The following is a 26,647-nucleotide window of genomic DNA, read 5'->3' on the forward strand; positions in this document are numbered from 1 at the left end:
ACTCACTCAAACACACACACACATGCATGCGTCTCTGTCGAATAGCCAGGGTTTAAGAGAACAGGGTTAGCCCCCGGGCTGGCCCCACTCTTGTGCTGCACCAGTTAAGACGAGCACTGGCCGCGGCAGTGATGCAGATAGATTGTGCTGCCTGCCTGCCCTCCCACTACACACAAGCCCACTAAATGCCAGTCAGGCAAGGGATCAGGGGAAGAGAGGCAAGGAGAGAGGAGGAGATTTGCAAAAGCTATACGAACGCTCTTCTGACTTGTTTTGGAGTTGTTTGATGGCAATTAAATTTTGAGCCTAACTGCATCGGTAATTTTCTCCTCTTTCTGGTCTTCACAGGGGTGGCACCTGCAAAGAAGAGCCCAAAACTGGTAAGTTTTTTTGTTTTTTTTCCCTTTCTATATTTGAACCCTCTGTTTCCTTATTTGTCTTTTGTTCTCCATCCTGTGTTTACATGTCTGGCAGAGGGATATTTTTCTCACTTTCATCACTTTTCATTCCTCTTCTTAATTGTTGTATGTAGGTACAACTTGTGCTGGTGTCGGGTGTCTGTTTATAGATATGCTATGTTGTGTGGGGGTGGAATCCCTGTAGCTTCGCAGCCGTTGCCACCCCTCCTCCTCTCCATTGGGGGGCTTGGATGAGGGGCTTTTGATGAACCGTGAGCTGGGTTGCTAACACTCTGTTGATGGTAGAGCCCCTGGTACCAAGCGCACTGTGTGAAGAGTTGAATATATGATCATGGCGAAGACGCAACATCATACTGTGATGTGCGCTTGCTCCATTAAAGAAGGGAGCCTGTTTGTTTTGACTAGACGTGTTTGTCGATTTTGTTTTGCAGGATGATTTTGACATGGCTCCTCCATACAGAGATTACACTAGGAGGGTATGTCATGTTATTTGGGTGGAGTGGATATTTTGGGGTTTGAGTTAGTAATGGTGTTGGGTAGAGGTGATGGTGATGGGTTTGCATTCTAGGACAATGTGTAGTACAATGATTGTGCAAATATTTTTGTCTGTGGCTCCTAAATAATCAAAAGTAAAGAGTACTCACCGATACCGAGTACCAACACCGCAAAGTACTTTTGAATATGTAAAATTTAATTTAGCACAATGACAAGAATTGTGAACGAGTACCTGCCTTTCTCAAGCAGATGATGATTCAACAAAGTGTCAAACTGCTTTTGTACCATTAAAGAAAGTGGTCAGTCAGAAACTCTACATATATTTCAAGAGTTTTTTCCCCCCACACATTCAGGGCAAACACCCTTAAAGTGGAAGTCAATCTTAAACATTTCTTGACAATAATATGCTATATGTGACCTCACTAGTCTAAACATGACATTCTGTTTAATATTATATTTGTGGAAATATGTGTTATGAAGCAAAATCTAGACGTTTTTATGCCTCTCAGCTGGCGGCCATTTTGCAACTTGCTGTCGACTGAAAATGACATTGCAGTTGCTTAGGGCTCAGGCAACGACCAATCACAACTCGTCTGTTTTCTGAAGCTGAGCTGTGATTTGTTGTTACCTGAGACCTGAACAACAGTGATCTAATTTTCACTCGACAGCAAGTGGCAAAATGACCGCCTTTTGATATTGATAAAAACTGCTGGATTGTGCTACTTAATTAATATTCCACTAACACAATATTAACCATAATACCATATTTAGACTAATGGGGCTGCATAGAACATAATATTGTCAAAAAAATTGGGTGTTGACTTCCCCTTCAAAGAGATGATCATCTCTCTACCCAGGACCCCCCCCCCCACCCCCACCCCAAAAAAACAACCTTGTTGAGGAGATGATGGTGCCACCAGACTGCTATAAATATAAAAATCAGATAAACTTACTGTGTGGGTCCCATCCTCCCTTGACCTGAACCCTATAGAGAAACTATCCTCAAGTAATTTGAGTGTGGGGGCGGTTCACTTTCAAATACCAGCTATAAGAGGTTAATCAGACGCCCTACAAAAATATTCATAAAAATTGAAGCAGATACTCAGTCAAGAAGTTGAAGTTGCTATAAAGTAAGGGATCCAAAATTATGCTGACTGCCATTTGCATGGATTATTTAAAAAAAAAAAAATTGAAATATATTATTGGCATAATAATTAGAAATGCAGTGTAGAATTTGATTGCTGCCTAATGTCTCTATGGGCTGCATTGAAATGCAAGTCAAGTAAAATGGACCTGATCCAATATCTTGATGATGATGGAAAGTAGGGCTAAGGCTGAGTCAGCCATCACAATTTGTTTTCATCTAGCGAGTCCTCCTCCTCTCAATCATCTCTCTCCCTAATTACTAGGTCATCGGAGAGGAACCACTGTTTTTTTTGTTTTTTTTTAAGGGGAATTAAGATTTTAATTTGGAGTGCATCAAACTGAGAGACATGCTAGAAAAAATGGAGTCACTTTGGCAAACAGAAGTACTTGTAAGTGTGATGGACTGTAGATGGCCTCTTTCTCCTTTGATGCTTGCTGAACTGTGCTGACATCATGTACACTCTAAAAAGAGAATTATTGAACCAATTTAATATTACAAACTGAATTGATAACCAACTTAAAAAAAAAATCACTTCAATTGGTAACACACAATTGAATTAAGTTAGTCCAAAGTGAAAATATTAGGTTTAATTAACTATGAGTTCATTAAACTTCAAATATTAACCTGAATTAAGTTAATCCAAAGTGTCTCCAATCCAAAGTATTAAGTTTAATAAACTCATATTTAATAAAACTTAACATATTCTTTTTGGACTAACTTAGTTCAATCGTGTTACCAATTGAAGCAATTTATTTTAAATTTGGTCAACAATTCAATTTGTAATCTTAAATTGGTTCAACAATTCTCTTTTTAGAGTGTAAAACAACATTTTGCTTTTAGTATTTGTAAATTCCACGACTTCGAAGGTTCCCCTGTATAAATGTGTCTCTATCAATGAGTATAGGCGGTTTAATCCGAAGGTAAGGATCTGGAAGATATTCTGTTTTTGTGTTCTTAACACTACAGTGGATTTAAAAAGAGAGGCTGACTGCCTGGATGCCTTCCTGCTATGTTTTTGTCCTCCACGGTCAAAGAACTGCGAGGTCATACTAAGTGAGATGCAATTGCTGTCTGATTTGCCTTTTGCTCTCATGCAATGTCTTAGTTCTTGTGTTCACAAGTTTCTTTCTTTTTGGGGGGGATGAAAAACGCAGGCCCAAAATGTGAAATAAAAATTAAGGAGAATAACAAATGATTGTTTTTTTCCTCTTCAAATCCTTGAGCAGGTGGCCAGATGTTAGTGAGAGGACAGTGGCAATTTAATGAGTTTTTCCCCATTTAAAATCCTTCATTTTTAAACCCACTTTGCTTTTTTGTGAATATTTCTCCATAAGCCGCAGGGAAAGCAGCTCTTATTGCATTGCAATTAAACAACAATACAAGAAATGTGTAAAAATGTTACCTTCAGCTGAATGATTTTAACTCTTTGACTGCCAGACGTTTTCAGAAAAGGGATGCCGTGGGTGCCAGCCGATTTAAGCATTTTGACTGATCTTTCAAGGTCCACAGAAAATGTTGTGTTTGGACTATGGAAACACACATACTTCCAAATGAAAGATTGGACTCTAATCTTTCATCAGAAAAAAAAGTTTGTTTCTACCTTATTCCGTTTTTCAGTCTTTGAAAAAAATGCTCAAGCGTGACAACTTGGTGAACGTCTTTTAACGTCTTTGGCGCTCCTCCGTAGGATTTTACTAAACGTTATTTAACGTTTTTGGCAGTCGAAGAGTTAATAATGAAAAAAACATTTTTCCCCACACAATATCTTCTGGAATATTCTTTGACATAATTTTTTTGTTTTTCATTTAAAAGCCTACTGTTCCTTTTACAAACCACCAGTCCAGCGTTTTTTTTCTGTCGTTAAGTTGCCAGTTTTTTTCTCACCTGTCTGTCAGTTGTTGGCATTGCCGCCATGCTTCTTTGTGGTACACAATGTACTGACAGCATGTCTCCTAGTCGACCAATTATATTGATCTGCTTCCCCAACAGCAATTGTCAAGGAAGGACAGTCAGAACAGCTCACAGCTCAGTGTTTCCAGCCACCGGAGTGCCCACACGGACTCGCCCCTACATTCATCGCTGGCACCTCCACTCAGCGAGAGCGCCGCTCCACCGGTACCATCTCAGCCCCTACCAGGGCTTCCACCCCAGGACTCCACGACCGACGGGACCATCCAGAGAAAACCAGATCCCTTTAAGATTTGGGCCCAGTCCAGGAGCATGTATGAAAGTAGGCGTAAGTATAATATTTTTGGTGGCGGTTGGATGAGTGCTGCGTGCAGGGGCTGTGGGCTTGGTGGAGGCCTGCGATGAGGTTTGGAAAGAATTGGGGTGAGGATTAATGCTGGTGCATGTAAGTACCTTTCTTGTATTTTTAGAGGGGACCTATTGCGCTCTATGGCTTTCGGGACACTGTTAACTTTAACTCATCAAGAAAGTACTGTACATGAAGTCTTTAATTATCTCCTTCTGGCACCCTAATTAGTTAGTCCTCATGCTGGCAGATGCACATCTAGAGACAGTTAACTTAACAAAAGCAATTCCTCATTCTCAGGTTTATTAACTCATTCACTCCCAGCCATTTTCACTGAAGCAACCCCCTTCGCTCCCGGCTGTTTTACTGGATTTTGACTGATTTTGCAAGACCCACAGAATATTGTGTTCTATTGCTTTAAAAACATGGAACCTACCAAAAGAAAGAATAGAGTCTTTTCTTTTAAAAAAAAGTATATTTGTATCTGTTTCCGTTTTGCATCAAATAGCATTAAAATATAGCTCAGTTTCATCATTATTCACAAATCTGTTTAGAATTGTGGGGAAATCATCTTGTTTGCAACATAGCCCTGGTTGATCTCCTATACTCTGCTGTCACCTGGTGGCTGTTTTTGTAATACCTACCATTGCTTCACCCATTCTCTGCAGTTCAAAGGCTGCATCAAGCCTTCTTTATGCTCAAGCATAAAAAAACAACAACATATAAATAAGTCTTTAGGACACTTAAACCATTTAAAATAGAACATATTTATATGTTTTTGGGAGCGAATGAGTTAATAACGTCTGTGTCATGCTAGTGTGCAGTCATGTTTCATGTAAATGAGCCACTGCTCACATAGTGAGGCACAGCTTTTTTCCGATATTGATCAGTGACAGAGCAACAAGGCAAGGGAACAAGTCTAAAGAAAACCGTGAGCCACCATGACGGCAAACAAACCATCCATTTTATGAACCACTTCTACTCAACCAAAAACATAACTCTAGTATCTTCACTGGATTGCACTCGCTAACTAGTATGTGTATCCGTGTGGTTCACGGAACAAACGCATCCCCAACCCAAATGCCAGTACTGAGTGCTGGTTGACCGAAGAATGCTCAACTCTAACACTGCTGCTCTGTTTACCTTTCGACTTGGACGCAATTGTGCTTTCATGGAGTCGGACGTATTCAGGCTGTTGCTTGAAAACTGCAAATTTATGGAAATTATGTAAAATTAAGAATGTCTCTTACAGACATCATAAATATACAGCTACTTGATGGGGGGCTGACACCAGAGAAACCCTAATATTTGTCTGCAAACAATTAAAACGTTATTTTTATATGTCCTCTTACATTAACTCATTTGCTCCCAAAAACATATAAATATGTTCAATTTTAAATGTTCTAAGTGTCCCAAAGATATATTTATACTTTTTTTATGTTACTGCAGAGAACGGGTGAAGCAATGGTAGTTATTACAAAATGGTATAAGTGATCAACCAGGGCCATGTGACAAACAACCCACAGTTCTAAACAGATTTGTGAATAATGATGAAACTTAACTATTCTAATGCTAATTGCTGCAAAATGGAAACAGATAGAATGATATTTTTTTATTGACAAAAGAAAAGACTATTCTTTCTTCTGGTAGGTTCCATGTTTTTATAGCAATAAAACAGAATATTCTGTGGGCCTTGCAAAATCACTCAAAATACAGTAAAAGAGACTGGAGCGAAAGGGGGTTGCTTCAGTAAAAATGGCTGAAAGTGAATGAGTTAAAATAGTTAAGCCTGTGTACATAATTTACAGAACAATAAATGCCGTATATTTCACTTTATTTTTGACCATCATATAATCACTAATGTTCTTGGTCCAGCCTGTTAGCACGTATGTCTGACTGTGTTTCAATTGCCGTCAGTGACTCTGATGCACCAGACATCTCTCTACAGATGTATTATTAGTTTCAATAGCGGAGTGGATGTCAGCGGATTGCATGCCTCCCTCTCCCTTGTCTTACTAAAGCACGGAGAAAGTTCTAATTAAAATGCTCTCAGATCTAGTGTCCCAAAAAATGGGGGAGGAAAAAAAGCAACATTCTTCAAGGGCTGAGCAACGTTAACATCTAATCATTTTGGAAGGCATCACTTGTCAAAGCCTTCCATTATTTAGATGAAGCAGAATACAAAAAGAGGGGCAAACCATAGGCTATTTTGCACATGGTGTTGGCTTGTTTGCAAGTCGCCGTGATATCTGCATTGTAATCATATTTGAGTTTACTAAAGGCGGGATGAAGGAAACAAAAACAAGGATGCAATTATAGCTCCAATTAACTAAGGGGTAAACCGGGAAGAAACTCCGGGATATAAAATGAATAGGAATGTTGTGATAGAAGAGACGCCAGAAAAAGACAGGTTGCGCATTGAAGTTGACCCGGCTGTAACAGAAGGATAAAATCCTCACTTTCCTCTCGCTGCTTTGAGCTTTTGTGCCGGAAAATCCTGCAATATGCACCCTGTCAGACTCAGACATTTGCCGGAGCGAATACGTTTCTGTGCGCAAGGTTATCTGCAATGAAAAGTTTTTTTAAATGGAAGATTTCAACACATACAAAACACCCTCAGTCACCATAAAGTATAATATGATCCAAGCTGTGGTTCTATATTTATAGGGCAACTAATGGACAAGGGCAGAGTGTAACTCCAGAGTTGACCTTTACCAATTACAGGTGCAGATTGTGACAGTTAGCCCTTTGAGTCTGCCTCTCCTCCACTGTTCGGTGGTGATAGATTGAAAGAGATAGCTGGACTCCGCTGGGATTGTGGCTGTCGTCGAAAGGATTGTAAGCAGACTGCTTGCTTACGCCTTCTGTCTCCCTAATGTCTCTTCGTGGCTTTGGTGACCTTGGCAAGGAAAATCTCCTTGCCAGTTTGCTCAGTGATCTGCACAGCTGCAACCATCCAAATTTCTGCATTAATATGTGTATAAGTGCATTCGTAAAATGAGATGACCATTTATGCAGAGGACAGGGCACAAAGACGTACACACCCTCAGGCTCCTACTTTTTTCTCTAAATTAACAATGAGCTGTCAGTTGCTGCATCACAAGTCATTCTATTGTTACACAGGGTCTTTGCAGTACACACACACACACACACACACACACACACACACACACACACACACAACACTGCCAGCTTCTTTCTTATTGATGGCCGTGGACCAGGCCGGCCTGGGCCATCTGGAGGGAGGGGCGGGACAATTCCCGGTGGGCCGCCAGAAGGCGCTATATATTCCGGGCCGTGGGTTCAAAATCGCTCTTATCCCATTTAATGTACATTTGCTTATGGGTTCCTTTTTGTCCCTTTTCTTTGCCCATTTTATGTTCACATTCTTGTTCAAATAAATACTAATCATGCACTTGTAAGAGCTTTCAATTGACATTTTTTATCAAATGCAATATGAATATCGTTGGAGGGAATGCTCATCTATTTTATATTGATACACACTAACTGTAAAATTTTGTATGTTCATTAAAACGTGAGCTAAATTGGGCTGGTCTGAGCCCTGAAACTCTAGGCCTGTGAATGAGTGTGGCCTATGGAGTGGACTATGACCCTTGCCAAATTGGGGACCCTGTGCAGAATTATAAATATTCCATTGCTGCATGTTTCAGTATATTGCCCGTTAGAAATGTTGGTATTGTGAGATGCTTCATAAAGAATAATTAAAGTTTGGTAGTCGGGATTGTATTTCAGACAATAGAATCACACTTAATCCAACAAAGATCCGTCTGTTCTTTGATAGCCTACGTTTTTTAGTTTTTTTTGTCAAGGCATCCAGGTAGTTTGTTTGTGAAAAGTTCTTTCTTTTCACAAAGCTCAGCTGCGATATTAATTATATGCACAATTGGTTTTCCGCACTGTAAACATTGCTTACCTTATGGCCATATCAATATCGGCATTCATTATTATTATTATGAAAATCCTTCCCTCCTGAGATTCATGCTAGAGTTGTATTAAATGGGGTATGCATGAGAGTGTGAAATCCATCTCTTGGATGACTTTTAGAATAATGTGTTGCTTTAGATTACTGATGTTATGTTGATCTTTACAGTTCCAGACTTCCAGGAGCAGGATATTTTCCTGTGGAGGAAGGACACAGGGTTTGGCTTTAGAATTCTTGGAGGGAATGAAGAAGGAGAGCCAGTAAGTATCACACTTTTCTCTGATAGATGGATTTAGTTTTTACTTTTCATTTGCTCTTGTATTGGTTAGTAAGAATTTGAAGATGTTTTTTTTTTCTTAAGAAGGAAATCCGAGTAGAACATCCATTCATCTTTGAGCTTATGCATGCTCTTCTTTGTCTTTTAGATCTACATTGGCCACATTGTGAAGTACGGTGCAGCAGACGAGGATGGACGCCTAAGGTCTGGCGATGAGCTCATATGTGTGGATGGCACAGCCGTGGTGGGCAAGTCGCACCAACTGGTGGTGCAACTGATGCAGCAAGCGGCCAAGCAGGGTCATGTCAACCTCACCGTGCGACGCAAAACCAGTTATGCCGGTACGAATCCAGAGCAAATCTGTAATATTTAGATCATCTTCTAAAATTGGGAATGGTAGAAAAATGTTAGCGGCTCTTCGCTGACCAAGCAGATTTATGACAAATTCAGTGTACATCTCTGAATTATTGTCCAGCTGTATTTAGCTGGAAAAAGCCTCCCTGAGACCTAAGGTTAGCATTAGCACATGTCTCTTTTCTTTGCTATTGGCCAGATAAGTGTCAGGCTCCACTCCTCAGCACATTGATAAAAAAAAGCCGATAAAATTGATGGAGTGGCCGGTAAACCTTCGGCCTGGTGACAGCGGCTGCTGCTCACCATCTGTCTTCGAGCATCAAGAATATGAAATGCCCTCGTTGCTATACAGGAAATGAAATGTGGAATGAAATGTCCAGATATATCAAGCGGGCACTCTTCTTTTTCTGGTAGTTGAGAGATTGTTGGAGAGATCAACTTTCAGCAAAAATTGCTAAAGTGATGATGGCTTCACGTCACCTGTGTCCACAGTTTATCACTTCTTATACATGATATAGGGATAGACCGATTATCGGCCGGCCGATTATAGGTGCCGATATTTGTCAAAATGCCAAATATCTGCATCTGCCTTTTTACGAATCCGATAAAGCTGGTATCTCACTGAGCGGTGAATTTAGGGTTTTCATCAAGATTTTCAAGATGTTCACAGACAGCTTTTACTTGTCGCAAAGACATTTCGAACATATTCAGACAATTTTGTCTGCAAAGATCTTGTGAAACCTTTACAAACCCTGACAAAAAAAAACTAATTAGTTACATGCATTTGGCATGCATTTGTTATACAGTGAGATAAAATAACTTTTCATTTATGGATATATTTAAAAAAAATATATATATATTTTATGTAAAATGATGCTGACACTGGGAACTCTCTACACTTTTGTATTTAAAAAAAAGTTAATATTGAAATTTTGGAAAACTTTATTTACACTAGAAAACTTTAGGGAACTATTTGCTTGTTTAGTATTTAATTTAGCTTAACAAATGCTGATGACCCTGGACGCTCCCTGCAGTTTTTCTTAAAAATGTTAAGCTGTCAATATAGTTAAATAAAATTAAAATAAATGTTTGTTTGTTTTTACACAAATATTTTGTCTTTTTGTCCTTGTTATCGTCCTCCTTTACTAATAATTGGTATCATATCGGCCTTGAAAAAGCCATATCGGTCATCAATCATTAATTATAATATATATATTTTTTATATCCACATCTTTCCCCCTCTACCAACTCAAGTTAAAGCTGAAGGAGACGTGCCTCCATCGCCCGCCTCATCCCACCACAGCAGCACCCAGGCACCTAGCCTGACGGATGAGATCGGAAAGCGAACTCCGCAGGGCAGTCAGAATTCCCTCAACACCGTCAGTTCCGGCAGCGGCTCCACCTCTGGCATCGGCAGCGGGGGAGGTGGCGGAGGGGCCGGGGGTAGCGCTAATGCCGTGGTGGCTGCCGCAGCAGCAGCCACCACCTCATCACAGCCTGCCAACGTGAACTCCGGCGCCCCCGTCTCCACCATGCAGCCTTACGACGTAGAGATCCGCCGCGGTGAGAACGAGGGCTTTGGATTCGTCATTGTGTCGTCCGTGTCGCGCCCTGAGGCTGGCACCACATTTGGTAAGTCAAGCCTCACCTTGCACTTTTATTTGAGTTTTTTTACATGAAATGTGAAACACACTTTTCTACGACGGTGTATTAGGTCCACGTATATATATATATATATATATATATATATATATTTTTTTTTAAAGGGGTTGGTAATATTCAGAGAAAAAACTCGCAAATTTGCTACTTTATAAAGTGATAAATTTGCGGGGAAAAAACTCACAAATTTGCGAGTTTATAAAGTGGCAGAGAAAATAAATGAGATAGTAATTTCTTTAACAGAGATGAACCATAACATGTTAAGCATTCACACTTTGAAGCGTTGCCTCCAGTGCTAATAACACAGGTGTATGGAAGGTGCAAATGTTTGGTGGTGGTCGGCGGGGCCGTAGGCGCACACTGGCAGCCTTGCTTCCGTCAGCCTGCCCCAGGGCAGCTGTGGCTACTTAAGTAGCGTACCGCCGCCACAGTGTGAATGTGTGAGTGCATGAATAATGTATCCATTCCATTGTAAAGCGTCTTTGAGTGTCTAGAAAAGCGCTATATAAATTTGATGCATTATATATTACTGCTGGCGACAGACGCCTGGCTTTGCGAAAGTCCACATCCTGAGGATCAAGCATTTAAGTGAATTTGTTAAAAATACTTGTACATTTATGTTTCCAGAATTATTTACACATTCATGCATTTTGGTATTTTTTTGTACAAGTAGCTAAATTGATGTTGAATCTTCTGCTGTCCGTCATTCACTTGCATTTACCTAAAGTATTCTAGCTTCTGATTGGTTAGTGTTAGTCAGCTGATGGGGGATCAGGAAGTGTTGTCGCTCTAGCTGCCGTCTATGACGAGTAAAGTTTAAATTAAGAATAAATTTGTCTCCATCCTGCCTTTTCATTTTATAAACAGTGTTCCATTAGCCACCAACGAATCCTCACGTTAGACTATAGCTACGCATTTGTTGTAAGTTTTTGAGTTTTTTTCTTGCAAATTTGCCACTTCATAAAGTCTGAAATCTGCCATTTGCGACTTTATAAAGTGGCAAATTTGTGTGAAAAAACTCACAAAGTTTGAGTGGCAAATTTGCGAGTTTTTTTTCTCTGAATCAATATTACCCTGTTTCTGGGGGAAAATTTTTTTATATTTGGCCCAAATACACCGTCGTACTTTGCTTTATCACTGGGGTCTTTTATCCTCCTATTATCTTTATGGGCAGTCGTCATCCATAAAACACCGAAGCATCACAGCAACGGTGTTCTTGCAATTGAAATCCAAACATCATTCAAAGAAGTGGTTCATCTTTTAGTCTTGTATGAGTCAAACTAGTAAACCTTTTCTTTGCTGGCAGCTGCTGCTTTATTCACACACGGCCTTCATAATTGATCACAAGTGAAGTGTGCCTTATATAAGACACGTGTATTATTCAGCCCAACTTAAATAGCTCCACATACAAGTGACAATGACAACATAATCAGAAGTACTGTCCATCCATCCATTTTCTTCCCCTTATCTGGGTTAAGGTTACTTGTCTAAGCAAAATACATACGTTATTGGCTCAACAAGCTTTTACTTGTTACTAGCTACAGTGCAGAGTGCAGACGTAGCATTTTGGGTCATACTTCACTTTTTTTTTTTTTTTTGTAAGCTAGTTGTGTATTTTTTTATGCAACACACTCTTGGCCCTGTTGTCATGATTTCCTGTCTACGTCAATTAGGTATTTTACTGCTCTCTATGCTTGCCTTCTTTCTGTGTGGGCGGACTGAAAAACTGCATAGCTCTTCACATTTGGCTCACAAAGAAGCATAGCTTCATTTCACTGGCCAGTCGAAAAGTTTATCTCATAGTAAAAGACATGTAAAATCTAATGGAAACATGTGGGAGCAAATTTTGTCAGGGACCACCGTAAATCATTCCCGCAGGTATAAACAAGCCTTTCTGAATCTGAATTTACATAGAGCGTCTTTCTCCGTTGAAGTGACTTGACATTTTACAGCATAAGTTGTTGTTTTTTTCAGGCTAAAAATGTAGATGGTGGTTGAGAAGGTATGGATGAAAAGCAAAATGGTGATACAGTTAGCGCACTTTTGAGTGACAGCTGTCAGACCTCGGTGTGAAAAAGGAGACAGGGAGCCCTTGAGGCATTTGGGAAGATTTTAACTCAGATGTATGTTTGTCATCTCCTGCGTCGTGCAGGTGAGACTCTCCACGATGCAGACGGCATCAGTTTTTTTTTCATGATCAGATTTTCGACGCAGGGAGAGATTCATGAAAAAAAAATCCATTTTAGAATTTAGGTGCAAGGACACGTAAAATAAACGTGAGTTTTGAAAGGCGATAGGGGAAACTAAGATGTACGGAAGAGGATTAGGGCTAGTGAAGAAAAAAAAGGTTGACAGGATTCTGACTTTACTCTCAGAATTCAGATTTTAAAGTGAGAATTCTCACCTGTGACGTAGAGCTATGAATTGTGGGGGGAAGTCAGAAAGTCCTCTTCCGTAAATATGAAAGGTTTCTTAGCAGATCATATTTTCCTGTCTTGGCCAATTGCATTCTGCTTTGCTCGTTTTCTAATCAACTCCTCTGTGTCTTTGGCTTTACTCATGGCTGCCGGTGAATTAACGCTTAACCTTCTTTTTCTCTGTCTCTGCTTCCTTCCCTGTTTCCCACCTATCTTCTTTTCCCCCTCCACCAAATTCCACTACAATAATTCATACACACACACTCTGATATGTGCGTCACATCATGTCATCGGTGACCATAGCTGGCAATGCATGTGTGGCCATGCCTCACAAAATAGGGCGGATCATTGAGGGAAGCCCAGCAGACCGATGTGGGAAGTTGAAGGTCGGAGATCGCATCCTGGCAGTGAACTCGTGCTCCATCACCAACAAGTCTCACTCGGACATTGTCAACCTCATCAAGGAGGCCGGGAATACTGTTACGCTTCGCATCATTCCTGGAGACGGTGAGTAGAAACAGCTGTTCAACATTTTCAGGCAGCCATGACATCTTAAATCAGTATTTAACCAGGGCTGTGCTTACAATCACTCTCTAGCCAGTAGTCACCATTTTGCACTGCTTTTTGAATGTGTAGTGAAGTGAGTGCAGCTAAGTGTGCCCTCGGTGTGTCCCACAAAACATCTTGAAAAGCAGTGATTGCAATATATTATATAAACTGTATTTGTTTGGATTGGCAGCAGGCGGGCGGACATTTGGTCGGGTCTCGTTTGCTTGCTGCCAAACCTGGAAATGTATAGCAAGTGTGAAAGCCTGCTTGAGTGGGTGACATTACGCTTGTATTGTTTATGATCTCCTTTTATTCCCGGGGGTCCCTCACAGAAAATACAGACAAATAAAGCAATAATCTTTACAAAATGAAAAGCAGCACATAATCCATTTCTATACAAGGTTATATAGCATCATTCATGAGTTCTTTTCCAATTATTACTTTTTTAAATTCGTTTTTGAAGCTTAATGTTTTAAGCATAAAAAGCTGGTAAGGGGGAAGATGGTTCCAGCATGAAACTGCTCTATACATGACTGTTCTTTTAAGTGCATTATAGTTCTGGGAATAGGCAGGGTCAAGTGATTACTCAGACCCGGTCTGGCGTCATAGTGCCGTCCGTGCCTTTCAGTGGTTGATCGTAGTTGTGCAAACAAGAAACCAGGCTTACCTGAAATCTAGATATTTTTTGAAAACAAAATATGTCTGCATGCCAGTCAAACATCCACCAGCATCCTCACATGCATGCTGTCAATACTATGTCTAATTTAACAGCGAAGAGCCAGCGAGCCCCTCTATTTTGAGTCATTTGAAATTTGCAGTAGTCCAGATGAGACAAGACTAAAGATTTAATTAATTAACTCATTATCGTTTCATTCAGCAAATAGGTGCTCCTCCTAATATTGGATATATTTCTGCTCATTTTAGACATAATGTCATTAATGTAAGAAGACCAAGATAATGTTTCATCACCAGTAACAGTTTGGCTTTTCTAACCTGTTCCCGGTCTTTGATTTACTGCAATTTGAAGGGAAAATGCTATATTGATATATATATATATATATATATATATATATAGGTCTTCTTTAAAATTATATCTCCTCATTTTTGGAGGAACTTTTATGTATCATAATAAGTACTAGTGGTATCGGTACTTGGGATCGTTGACTACTTGAGTTCAGTTCTCGTAGTGGTAGCGTCTGAAATATTGAACAGCCCTACTTACTAATATACTGTAATATGCTAATATATTAGGAAAGTATTGCACCTGAGCCCATGCATTGTATTTTAGATATTATGGGTAGGTGACTTTAATAATAATAATAATAATAATAATAATAATAATAATAATAATAATAATAATAATACATTTAATTTATCAACGCCTTTCATGACATCCAAGGACACTTTACAGGGCAGACTAAACAAAACTAAGACAATTAAAAGCAAACTCAGAAATTAGGGCAGAGAAAAATAATTTAAATAAATAAATAAAAAGGCGTAAAATCAATACAGTAAATGGAAAGACTGGCAGGAAACGTTAAGTGTAGTAGGCAGTCCGAAACAGGTGTGTTTTAAGTCTTGATTTGGAGGAGGAGAGAGAGTCACTGTTTCTGAGGTCCGGTGGCAGAGTGTTCCAGAGCTGGGGGGGGAGAACGACTGTAGGCTCTGCCCCCCATGTTGTTGAGGCGGGCTGGGGGAACAGAGAGATGAATGGAGGAGGAGGATCTGAGCGAGCGAGCATTGATGGACACTTGTAGGAGATCAGACGGGTAGAGAGGGGCGAGGTTGTGGATGGCCATGTAGGTGAACAGGAGAAGTTTCTAACTGATGCGATATTTCACAGGGAGCCAGTGGAAAACAAGGGCTGCTGTGGCAGTATGCGGGGGTCCGTGTGATGATGCGGGCAGCAGAGTTTTGGACCAGTTGGATTTTATGGAGAGACTTACTTATAATACCTAATTTATGGAAAGACGGATATTGGCGTCTGTGCCACGGAAGCTAGAGTGAACTGCATGATGCTGCCATAGCAACAGTTTTATCAGAACTTAACTCAAAGTGAAGCAAAGATCAGCAGTCATAGGAAAAATATTTCTCCCAGTCGACACTAATTTATGTACGACTGCGTAGTTTCTCTTGACCATACGTGTTGATCTGATTAGCTCATAATAAATGTGATGGACATGAGCTTCATCCAAACACTTTTATTTATCTATTTTATGGTGGCTGTATTTCTTTTTTATGGAAAGTTGATGGATTGTCTACGTGTCGTTCTCTTCGATTTGCACTGACAGATGAATCTGGCATGCTATACAAATATTGTTTAAGAGTATTTGTGTGCGCAAGGAAGCCAATAGTCCCTGTCAATCTGTGGACTGGTAGAAATTGGAGCTATTTGTCTACTCGCCACTCACTTCCAGCTCATTTCTAATGGGTGAAGTTTTTTTGGCCCGCTGATGGGCTGTTAAGAACAGTGAGCCAAAATTGCTCTGCCAAGGAGACAAGCAAGTGAGAGCCAAGCGTGAGGGGAAATAGCTGCACACTTTTCGAAAAGTTTGTCGTTGATGTGGAGACTGACACCAGAGACATAAAGAGGGTCGGGAGAAGATTGTGGCTTGTGTTTCTAAATGATCTGCCTGTGTTTCCACATGGCTGAACAGGCCTTTTGTTGTTGTTCAGTTCGCTTAACTTTCTGACGGGAATAAATAAATAGCAGAGCAAAGAGACTCCACTGAGATAAGCGAGTTTGGGATCGTTCTTACTGACTCTGCAGCAAAGACTTACGATGTAGACCAGGCACAGTTTTGTTTTCCAGCATGCCTCTTTAGATACAATCATATTGTGTATTTCTATAAAGAATAAGATTCTTGTAAGAAAAACATACCTTCTCCACTCCCTGTCTCCTTGTTGATCATATTCCTCTTTTTCTTCTCATATTTTCTTTCTTTTTTTTCCCCAGAAGGCCAACATTTCTTTTTTTTCTTTTTTTTCTTCTTTTTTTCCCCCTGAGAGCTCATTATTATTCGTTCGGCAGCTTTCCCCGAGTTAACATCATCATCGCTCTCTCTCTCTCTTTTTTTGCGTGCGTGCGTGTTTTTGCTCTTTCATTCACCTGAAACCTGTTAATAGTGTTATTTTCGTCAATGAAAACTAAACAAAAATAAAATAATACAAAAATAATTTCGTCAACACACATTTTTCACCAGACTAAAAACTAGACTAGACTAAAACCCTCACTAATAAACTGGGACTAAATCAGTATGCATTTTTGTTGACTAATAAAGAGGAGACGAAAATGTACTTCACTTAATGAAAACTGGACTAAAATCTATGGACATTTTAGCTCATGAACTAAAACGAGACGGAAATCATATGATTTTGTAAAAAAAAGGCTCTGCTAATCCGTCACCGTGACAGTGTCATGTCTGCAGCTAGCGAGTACTACGTGCACAAACACATCGGACAAACAGGAGGTGTATTCAGTGTGAAAGGTTAAAAAAATAAAGAAAAATAAGTAAATTATTGTTATAATGTAACATTAATCCAATGGCTATAACGTTCTAACAATAATGGCAATCCGACCGCTAACTAATTCTGGCTAATTTATTAGTGGCATGGAGCCATAGTAGTCATTTGTTGATATACTGTAATTGTGTGTCAAGTTGTTTCTCATCAAAAAGATGAGAGAAAATTTTACGAGTTTTAGATCCGAAATGTTCAACTTTATCTGCTGAGAAAAATTTATATAGAGGTAAAATGATTGTCTTGACTAAAACGTTGACAGTTTTTGTTGACTAAAAACTAGATGAATAAAATTATGTTTACTTGGACTAAAGACTAAAACGCTATATTTATAGTCGACTACAAATGGACTAAATAAAATTGGCATGAGGTTGACTAACTATGTTAAAAACTAACAAGCGTGATTGAAACTGGACTAAAACTGAGACAAAATTTAAAATATGGCGGATAAAATGAACACTACCTGTTAAAAATCCCATACCCTTCACTTTAAACGGATACTTCAGAGTCGTGAAGTTGTCAGGAGACCAGAGGAAGGATCAAAGGAAAGAAAGATGAAGTGAAATCTAGCACCAAGAAGACACCACCTACCACACACAGTTACAAAACCAGAATCTTTCACCAACCCCACAAACATGTAAATTCCAACAGATTAGGGAGACCTCAAGAGACCAGAGGAAAGACTAAAGAAATGAAGGAAGGATAGATAAAGCAGAGTGAGATCCACAAACACCAGCCTACACTCATTCAGCGACCAGTGGGAGAAGCAAATTCTGTTTGAATTTCAGCATATGCTGGTGTGGTGGATCATGAGAACCTCCACCAAATGGGGGAGCCGTCGACCCCCCAGGGCCCCCCAGGCCGCAGCAGCACCGGGGCACCACCCCCCGGTTGAAAACCTCCTCACTGTAACGCCGGAGCAGATATTTTTGTCTTAGTCAATCCACGCTGTCGAGGTTGAGTATATATCTGAAAGAGGCAGCTTGAACAACGTGCTGTGGAGTATGAAATGTAGTCAGACAAGAGTGGAAAAAGATGGCGGCGGGAGCTTATTCAATTAATTTCCGGACAGAAAGCAGCTGGGCAGCTGGGCGAGAGCTAAATGGAGGGAGGCAGCAGAACAGAAGAAGATGCCACTGAACAGATGGAAAAGGCTTTACACAGCAAACAGCCATTTAATGAGAGAGTAGCCGCTTTTGCTGTACATGCCAGAAAATGGTGTATTGGGCGCTTTGGTGCTGAGTCCTAAACAGAACCATTCATCCTCTCTTATACGTTTTGAATGTGAGGACAAGTTCAAGCAACAAGTTGTGAAGTGGACATGAGTACTGAAGCGAAAGAAAGAAATGAGAATGACGCCGAGTCGGGATCTGTGAAGTGAGCAAGAAAGAATTCCAATCATAGGTTACCTGTAGACACCTGATTAAGATTACATTGTTCTTGTAGCAAGAGTAATGATGTGGTCCCCTGTTTTTTGCAGTTGGAACTCATTCTGATTCACTGATAACATTCTGTGTTTGAAGCTGTGGCACGATAACAGGCAAAAAATGCAAAGGCGTCAATGTCTCCTAAGGCTACAAGTACATGTTTTTTGTTTTATCAATCACAGCTTGGCACAAAGTGTTTGGGTGTAAGACATATGCCTCTTGCAGATAAAATGCTGTTTGACAGACAGCTTGACAAAATAAATAAACATGTTATATTACTTTGCTTACTAGAAACAAGCAACTTTCTTCTGTGTCGGGGGTCAATGGTATTGCTCTCATTGTAGTTTTAAAAAAACAACAACTTTAATCAACAGCTATTGTTTGCTATTTATTTCTCAACACATTGCAGCTTCCTCTTACAAATGGGCTTTTCTGTCACCTTCAGAATCATCAAATGCATCTTTATTAACCAATGCGGAGAAGATTGCCACTATAACCACCACTCACACAGCCCAGCAACAGGCAGCACCAGAGGCCAGGTAAATGCCAACTTCGGATCTCGGATTCAAGACTTTACATGTGAAAAATATGTTGGATGAAATTCATTTTGTTTCTTAAAGTATACATAAAAATGTGTTTTACTGGACAAATAGAAAACACCATTTTGTGAATGGGTATATTTTAGTTTCAAATTTAATAAAATATTGAGTCTTTTTAATTCAGTTTTAGTACTATGTCCAAAATAAGTCATACTTTCTTATTACATGCAAAGCCAAAATGTTCTCTTGAGATTTCAGTACAAAAGATTGTTTGATCGAAATTCTCAGAGATTTGAAAAATTGTCCATCCATCCATTATTTAGATTGTTTATCTGCTTAAGGGTTCGGATGAAGAATGGTCAAAATGTAAAACTGGCAAAATGGCAAATATTCAGAATATATGTAACTGTCTTGCTTTCCAGATCAAATTGACACTTTCAACACCTAAAAATGGACCCAAAAAATTAAACTGACTAGGGAATGAATAATAATTTGATTTCCTTAATTTTATACAATGCCATTGAGAAAATATCACCTACTGGCCACAACATTAGCTCCACCTTTGCAATCCGGCCAAGACCTTTATCTGGAAAAATGCAACAACAACAAAAACAAAAAAGAAGATTGTATAAGCATGTGACTTTTGTTGTTGTTGTCGTTTGTTTGGGCTTTTTTTTTGTTTTTGTTTTTTTAATACCGAAGTTTGTGTTATGTATGTGTACCAGTGTTGGTTTTGGCCGCCATTCTGTTTAGTTTTTTTTAATAAGAAATTGCTTATTGGTTTTAGTTACAAGCACACTTTGAATTCATGTTTGCAATATTTGTTTCAGAAACAATACCAAACCAAAACAGGAGTCATTTGACTTTAAAGCCCCTCAAGCGCCTCCCCCTCAGCTTCCAACGCAAGTCTCCGCCCAGGTAAGAAATGAAACAACTGTCCGTCTGTCTGTCCATCCAATACCCTGGAACGTACTAATATCATCATGCATGTCCACGGAGCTTTTACTAGCCGCACAACTTGTTTGTCCTCTAAGAATCAGTCAGTGCAGTGACTAATCCCTCAAATTCCCAATCCAAGGACAAACAAGGTGTATTTTTATTTACTTGGGTATTTCTCCTGCCGGCATTCAGTTTGTTTTTTTACATTAAGAAAATCCTGCCTGCTTTCAAAGTAACCCCTGCGTCTGCCATGTACCCTGCTGAATTAATGTGGCTCTACGTGGAGATGGCTCCTCCAGATAGCATTGATCGCTCAGCAGAGAAGATTAGGAAGGTGCGAGGACGAGAGGATCTGTCTGCCTGTCCTTGCAATGCACTGCGACACCACTCTGCTTCTCCGCCTTCAGCTCAGCGCATCAATTATTCACAATCCTTACACCCGATGTATGCATGCACACACATGTACACACAGCATACATACAGGTGTGACTTGACGGAACCAGGGTGGTCTTTGTTCCATGCAGCTGAAAGAAAAAGCGCATGCCTTTATATCTGATTCACAAAAGTGACCTTGATGCAACTTTGTTTTTCCCCTTTCTTTGTGTGTATGCTTGGTCTGCCTCTATTAGGATTCAGAGTTTTACTCCGCCGACCTGGAGAGAGATAGCAAAGGCTTTGGCTTCAGTCTGCGTGGAGGCAGAGAATACAACATGGACCTTTACGTACTGAGACTAGCGGAAGATGGAGCAGCTGTCCGCAACGGGAAAATGAGGGTATGGACTGCATACAAAAGCACAAATAATGGCAACATTGTGTTCATCACTAAATCGATTTATTAGCATTAGAAGAAGAAATCCTGACAGGTGGAACATTGTGTTGGTATTATCAAGAGTGTATGGATGTCTCATGATGGTCAGTGAAGGCACCAATCTTTTCCACAATTGACAATTCTGTACTTTAGGTCGATATGAATTTTATAGTGAGTATTATTAAACTGCATCTTCTGAACAATTTACAGAGCCCAAAAGATTTAAAAAAAAAAAACAGGTCATCGAGTGATTATTTTTTTTGTGGCTGATTGTGTTGTTTTATTATAACAATACATTTTTGTATTTTCAGCCACAACACAAAACCTGTCACAAGAGATTAGTTCAAAATTGTTAATGGTAGTTTTCTGTGGCAGGGAAGGGAAATGCAAACGCATCATACGGAGAGCGGTATATGTCGCCCCTCTTGGGTATCAATAGCTCTCGATATTAACCAAATATTAGTATATACTTTATTTTCAGACCATTAGTACGTTATCTCATTATGGGAATTTTCCTTAAAGTGGCATTAAATTAACTAATTCACTGCCATTGACGGCTATAGACGTAAAAAATTCATTTGAACTATTTCTATTAGTTTCACATTTTTTTCCACTTTTGTTAACAAGAGTGAAAACCTAGAAAAAAAGTATTGTACATTTAGAACAGATATAAAATTTGTGATTAATCGTGAGTTAACTAGTGAAATTATGTGATTAATTACAATTAAGAATTTTAATTGCCCCTAATAACAAAAAAGAACAATTAATTAAAAAGTAGGGGCGTCAGACAATTAATTTTTTTAATTGTAATTAATCGCATAAATTCAAGTCTCTTATAGAGACAACATATCTGTTCTAAATGTACAATAAAAAAAATCTAGGTTTTCATACTCTTGTTAATAAAAATGGGGAAAAAAATAATAGAAATAGTTAAAATGATTTTTTTTTACGTCTATAGCCGTCATTGGCAGTGAATGAGTTAATGGCAATTTTCTGTTCTTCTGTTTTGTAATTTCTAGTTCCTAATTGTAAAATGGCCACAAGAGGGCAGCTGATGCTGGTATCGGCCACCATTGCGAGTACAGTAAAGGCCCGAAACCAATACAGGATATCAATGCAGCCCTATTAGTGCTGGATATAATTGAAACGTGTTGGTGTACCTAATGAAGTGACCGAAGAGACAATTTCTATGCCAATATCAAGTGTTAATATTTTCAAACTGGAGTCATATTAGGCATTAGAGCTGTTACAATTAATCAACAAGTAATCAATTATCAAATTAGTCAACGACTATTTTAATAATCAAGTGATCGTGTGGAGCCATTTCTTTAATTTAAAATTGTCCAAATCCTCTGATTTCAGCATATCGACAGTAATTGTTGAATGATTTCTGTTGTCCTGCATGAAAGAAGAATGACTATCGTCTGTGTTTAATCAAAATAAGACATTTGCAAACATATGTGACCAAACGGTAACATAAACATTAATCCCCCTTTTTTTAATCACTATAGGAGTATGAAGTACGAAATAACCGCCTGGTTATTGGTTAATAAACAATAATCAGGGAAAAAATGCTTTTGTAATACACTTAAATGCAAAATTAAAATGATTCCAATTAGACAGATTCATCGATTCCAAAAATAACGCTATTAGGCACTGTTTAATGAATTGATGTTGGTCATCAAAGAGGTTAAAAAAATCTATTTTACGTCCATGTAAATATGATGAATTGTTTTTGTTGCCACCAATTACTGCAAAGTCTGTTTTATGTAACATGAACACTGTTGGCCCCAGGCTGGAGCCAACAGTTCCCGTGTGAGAGCAGCATCAAAACTCAACTCATGCCAGCCTGGCTCAAACTACATACATACATACATAGATTTAATGAATTATGATCTTTAAAACACTGTGTGCAACCTTTTATTTGATTGACTGCACTAGTTGCTATTCCCTACTTTCTTGTCCCTCTGAGGAAATCCCATGGCCCTTTTAGCTTTCTGAGATTACGGCATGGGAAGGAAGTTGGCAGGAAGAAAGTGTTATCTTCTGTTTTTATTACCCTTATTTCTCTCCGCATCACATTTGTGCCAAACTGTTTTACTGTAACTGTAACTGATGTTTTTGGGAGAGAAAAATCCAAGCAATTTTAGAAGATTGGATGTGTAACCTTCAGTGTTTTTCCACCATTCTCTCCTTCCCTCTGTCACTACGTCTCTATTGAGCTTGGTATCTGTTCTTCCCCCTTCTGCTGCTCTCCACGTTATTCTGTTGCTGCCTCCTCTTCCTCTGATTCACACCTCGTCGGCTTGTCACACTACTTCACCTATCATCCCTGCCTCCCACTCGCTTGTATTCTAATTAGGGGTGTGCCCCCCCCCCCCCAAAAAAAAATGTATTCTCATAAAAATCACCATCCACATTTAGTACGATTCAGAATCGATTGTTAATGTCTCAAAATCAATTTCATTTAAATTATTTTATAATGGCTTGCCCCTGTTTGTGTGCACCTTTATTAGGAGCGCTGTTCATGTTGTACACTATTTGGCCACTTAGGGGCAGCGTGGTTCTGCACATTTTGATACACTGTTAAATTGTAGCCACCTTAGAGAGTAGAAAAAAAATCACTATCAAGTTATACCAATAAAAAAAGTTGTTTTTTGGAAGCGTAGGAAGAGCATATGCCAGTGAGTAATGTTAAGATGCTTCTCTGTATGCATTCCTGACATGTTTTGTATGAATTCCCATTCTTTTGAGTGATAAAAGTGCCGCGGGTAGCACGCTAATTAGCGTGAGCGAGTCAATGGCGCTGTCCATTGCGTGTTAGCCTTGAGTTGGCTACGTTCGGTAAACAAGCTAAACAAAGTGCATTTGCATTTAATTGTGCACGTTGTGTAATTTTCTTTGTTTTGTGTGTTTCGATTTACAGTTAACCTCAGCTAGAGTGTAGTAAACGGCTTGATGCTGTAACAACAGTATTGTTAGTTTGAGTTCATGTTGCTTGGGGGACTGATTATAGAGTGAGGGAACACATTCAAGGAAGTGAAGTAGACAGCATGTGCTATGAGCCAGGTATAACGAACTGTCCTGTGTTGAGTAATGCAAATAAATACAAGTAAGCAAATCACTGCTTTATATGGTCAAAACGGAAAAGGGGGAAACTGACTTTGGACATTAGACTCTTTTTGAGGGATTGCTCGCTGTCTGCTGTCAATCTATTCAGGGAGGGCAGAATATACTATAAAAGCGATAAATTTATAGCTAGCTACATAGCGTAGACGTGGTCCACATACCGTTTTTGTGGGAAAAGGCACTTTCCTTACAGTTGAAAACTTTGTAAATGAAAATAAAATTTCAAAAAAATACATTTTAATGTCTCCATTTATCATGCAAACCAGACTGGAGTAGATCATGACGGTTCTTTGCACGTTTATAAATTTAAGCAGAAATCATTGTCAATCAAATAATTTAGAATGAAATATCATTCTTCATCGAAAATGGATTCTGAATTTCTCACCCCTAATTCTCCTTTTATCCTCTTTCCACCTCCCCAGGTTGGTGACGAAATCTTGGAAATCAACGGCGAGAGCACAAAGGGCATGAAGCACTCCCGAGCCATCGAGCTCATTAAGAGCGGAGGCCGACGTGTCCATCTGGTGCTCAAAAGGGGTGATGGCTCGGTGCCCGAATATGGTGGGTCAATCTATGAAAACATCCCATTTTCCCCCATCTTCACACCCTGAGCGAGCGGCCGGCCGGCCGACGGACGGTGGTGGGTCTCTATCCACGTCGCCCACCCATGGGACAAACCCCCCAGGGAGGGGCGGGGTTGATGTTGTCTGGTGTCTTTCTGGTGAAGGTCACGCTTGCGCTTTGGGATTTTTGGGGTGCTGTCGCCCGTCCTGCTGTCACCAAACTTTCCATGTCATCCCACTGTCACTTTTCACCTTCAAGCAGAAACTCTTTGCTGAGACTTTCCAGAATGATGGCGGGTCTGTGACCAGACAAACTGTTTACAAGGTTTAAATAACCTTATAGTGAAAATGTTTTTTGTGATGGCTTCTCATCAAACCCGTACTCAACTTGACGAGAAGAGGGGGAAAAAAACGTGACCAATGCATCCCCATAATAAAATGGGAGTTACTCTTGAACACAGCTTTTGTCAGGACGTGTCACAAAATATTTATGATATTTATTGAAGGTGAATGTAAGCTACTGAACTAAGGATTTTAAAGTGGGAGCCAAAATGCAAGGCTAAAGAGAGAACCTCACTTCCATGCTTGACATGACTCACTAATTCCATCGTTTTGCACCCACTGTTAATATCATTGAAAGCTGTGACAATAGGAACTCCACCCATCCACATTGAAAAGTAAGTTGCTCCCACTATATCGAGTTTTGTACAGAGATGAACAAATAGAGGCATTTTTACAAATATTTTTGTTCTGTGTACAGAGCCATGAAGCAAAGCCACATATAAATGGATAAAAGTCTATTTCTGCATGAACCTGTCAACAGTGTAAATGGGATCTTTTTCCTTTTGTCTATTTTCCATAATATTTATGGAAGTTTTTTTAAATTGTTTGAGCAGTCTTTATTGATAGTCATGTTAAATGTATAGTTTTTTTTTTCTTTTTTGGCTTTCGCTTTGTTTGCCTGTCTTGACAAGTGATTTGATTTGCGCTACAAATGTGCTCGTCTTTCCGTGCACAACTCTGGCATCATGTGACCTTGTATTTGTTTTTTCTTTTGTTTGTTTGTTTTTTATTTTGTAATTTTTCATCGGCACAATCTTTTTGACAGCCTTGCTTTCGTTTCTGTTGATTCCTGTCAGTGATGTAAAACTGCTTCATATGCTGTTGTTGTGGGGGTGTGCGTACGAGTGTCACATTTTTGCAGAGGGGTGACGTCTTTTGCTGCTTGTGTGTCCAAATGTTTGCTCGTGGCTTTGTGCGTGTGTGTGTGTGTGTGTGTGTGTGTGTGTGGGCTTCTGTGCGAACTTGTTTGCGGGTCTTTTCTCTGTAAACGCTGGTTTCCACTGAAGGGTTTGGGCAACTTCCTGGACTGTCTCTTTATTCTGAATGACTCGCTGGTCAATAAACATTTTTTTCCATTGAAAATCAATATAGACAATAATGTTTCTTTCTTGAAGTTTGGTCTGAGTGATCTAAAACCACTTCTCTTTCTCTTTTCTATCCTCCTGGGTGTGGTATTGCGCTGGGCTGTTTTCTTCCTTCAGGGGTGGTGGCTCCCCATCTCACTGCATGTTTGAGAAATGACAAGATGGGGGAGGCCTCTGTCCTCCAAAATCAAACCACGGTTTGTAACTGTCCTCCGCTCCCCCATCCTGATGTCTGTGTGCTGTGGCATCACCTGCCTGTGCTCTCCAGCCCCATCCTCCATCCGCACACAATGTATTGCCAGCACTGCCGCCACGTTATTCGCTGTGCACTCAAAGCCTTTCACGTCTGTATAACAATGCCAAATACAAAAGTTGTTCTCAGTTCTTTAGAAGCTAAAGCGACAGTAATAGGTTTTGCACAAATGTAACCTGTTCTTACAAGGATTGTGGAAGATCTTTAGTGAAAACCAAGCAACGGCAGTGACTAGAGTATTTTTGGACTGTCGCTCCAGTCAAAAACAACAGGAAGAAGTGCAAAAACGTATACAGTAATAATATGGGGGGAACTTTGATTTACCCAAAAAAACAGACCTCGTAAATATGCCCGAGCACACACTCCACTCAGAAACGTATCTCGTCGTTCAAATGTGCCCTTCTGTTATTCAAAGTATCCCAAAAAGGAGCCCAGTGCTTACAAGCTACAAAGAAAATAAACAGTTATGCAGCAAAATCCATATGCTCAGGCAACGACCAATCACAGCTCAGCTGTTTTCTAAAGCTGA

General features: G+C 39.7%; 1 protein-coding gene across 10 annotated transcripts in view; it reads left to right on the top strand.

The window, feature by feature from the left end:
* Positions 1-26,647, top strand: part of magi1b (membrane associated guanylate kinase, WW and PDZ domain containing 1b) — a 134,163-nt gene that overhangs the window by 104,290 nt on the left and 3,226 nt on the right. For 3 of the 10 annotated variants that reach the window (XM_077573563.1, XM_077573565.1, XM_077573569.1), the window contains 11 exons: positions 349-380; positions 851-895; positions 4,051-4,297; positions 8,427-8,518; positions 8,684-8,876; positions 10,144-10,521; positions 13,269-13,472; positions 18,906-18,999; positions 19,830-19,917; positions 20,568-20,711; positions 24,298-24,436. In XM_077573563.1, the coding sequence (XP_077429689.1) occupies positions 349-380; positions 851-895; positions 4,051-4,297; positions 8,427-8,518; positions 8,684-8,876; positions 10,144-10,521; positions 13,269-13,472; positions 18,906-18,999; positions 19,830-19,917; positions 20,568-20,711; positions 24,298-24,436 (1,656 nt within the window). Of the gene's footprint in view, positions 1-348; positions 381-850; positions 896-4,050; positions 4,298-8,426; positions 8,519-8,683; positions 8,877-10,143; positions 10,522-13,268; positions 13,473-18,905; positions 19,000-19,829; positions 19,918-20,567; positions 20,712-24,297; positions 25,868-25,982; positions 26,063-26,647 lie in introns of those variants that run through there. The other 7 variants (XM_077573571.1, XM_077573573.1, XM_077573570.1 and 4 more) reach the window with 6 other exon arrangements.

The sequence above is a fragment of the Vanacampus margaritifer genome, chromosome 8 (assembly GCF_051991255.1).
Source record: "Vanacampus margaritifer isolate UIUO_Vmar chromosome 8, RoL_Vmar_1.0, whole genome shotgun sequence".
Taxonomy (NCBI): Eukaryota; Metazoa; Chordata; class Actinopteri; order Syngnathiformes; family Syngnathidae; genus Vanacampus; species Vanacampus margaritifer.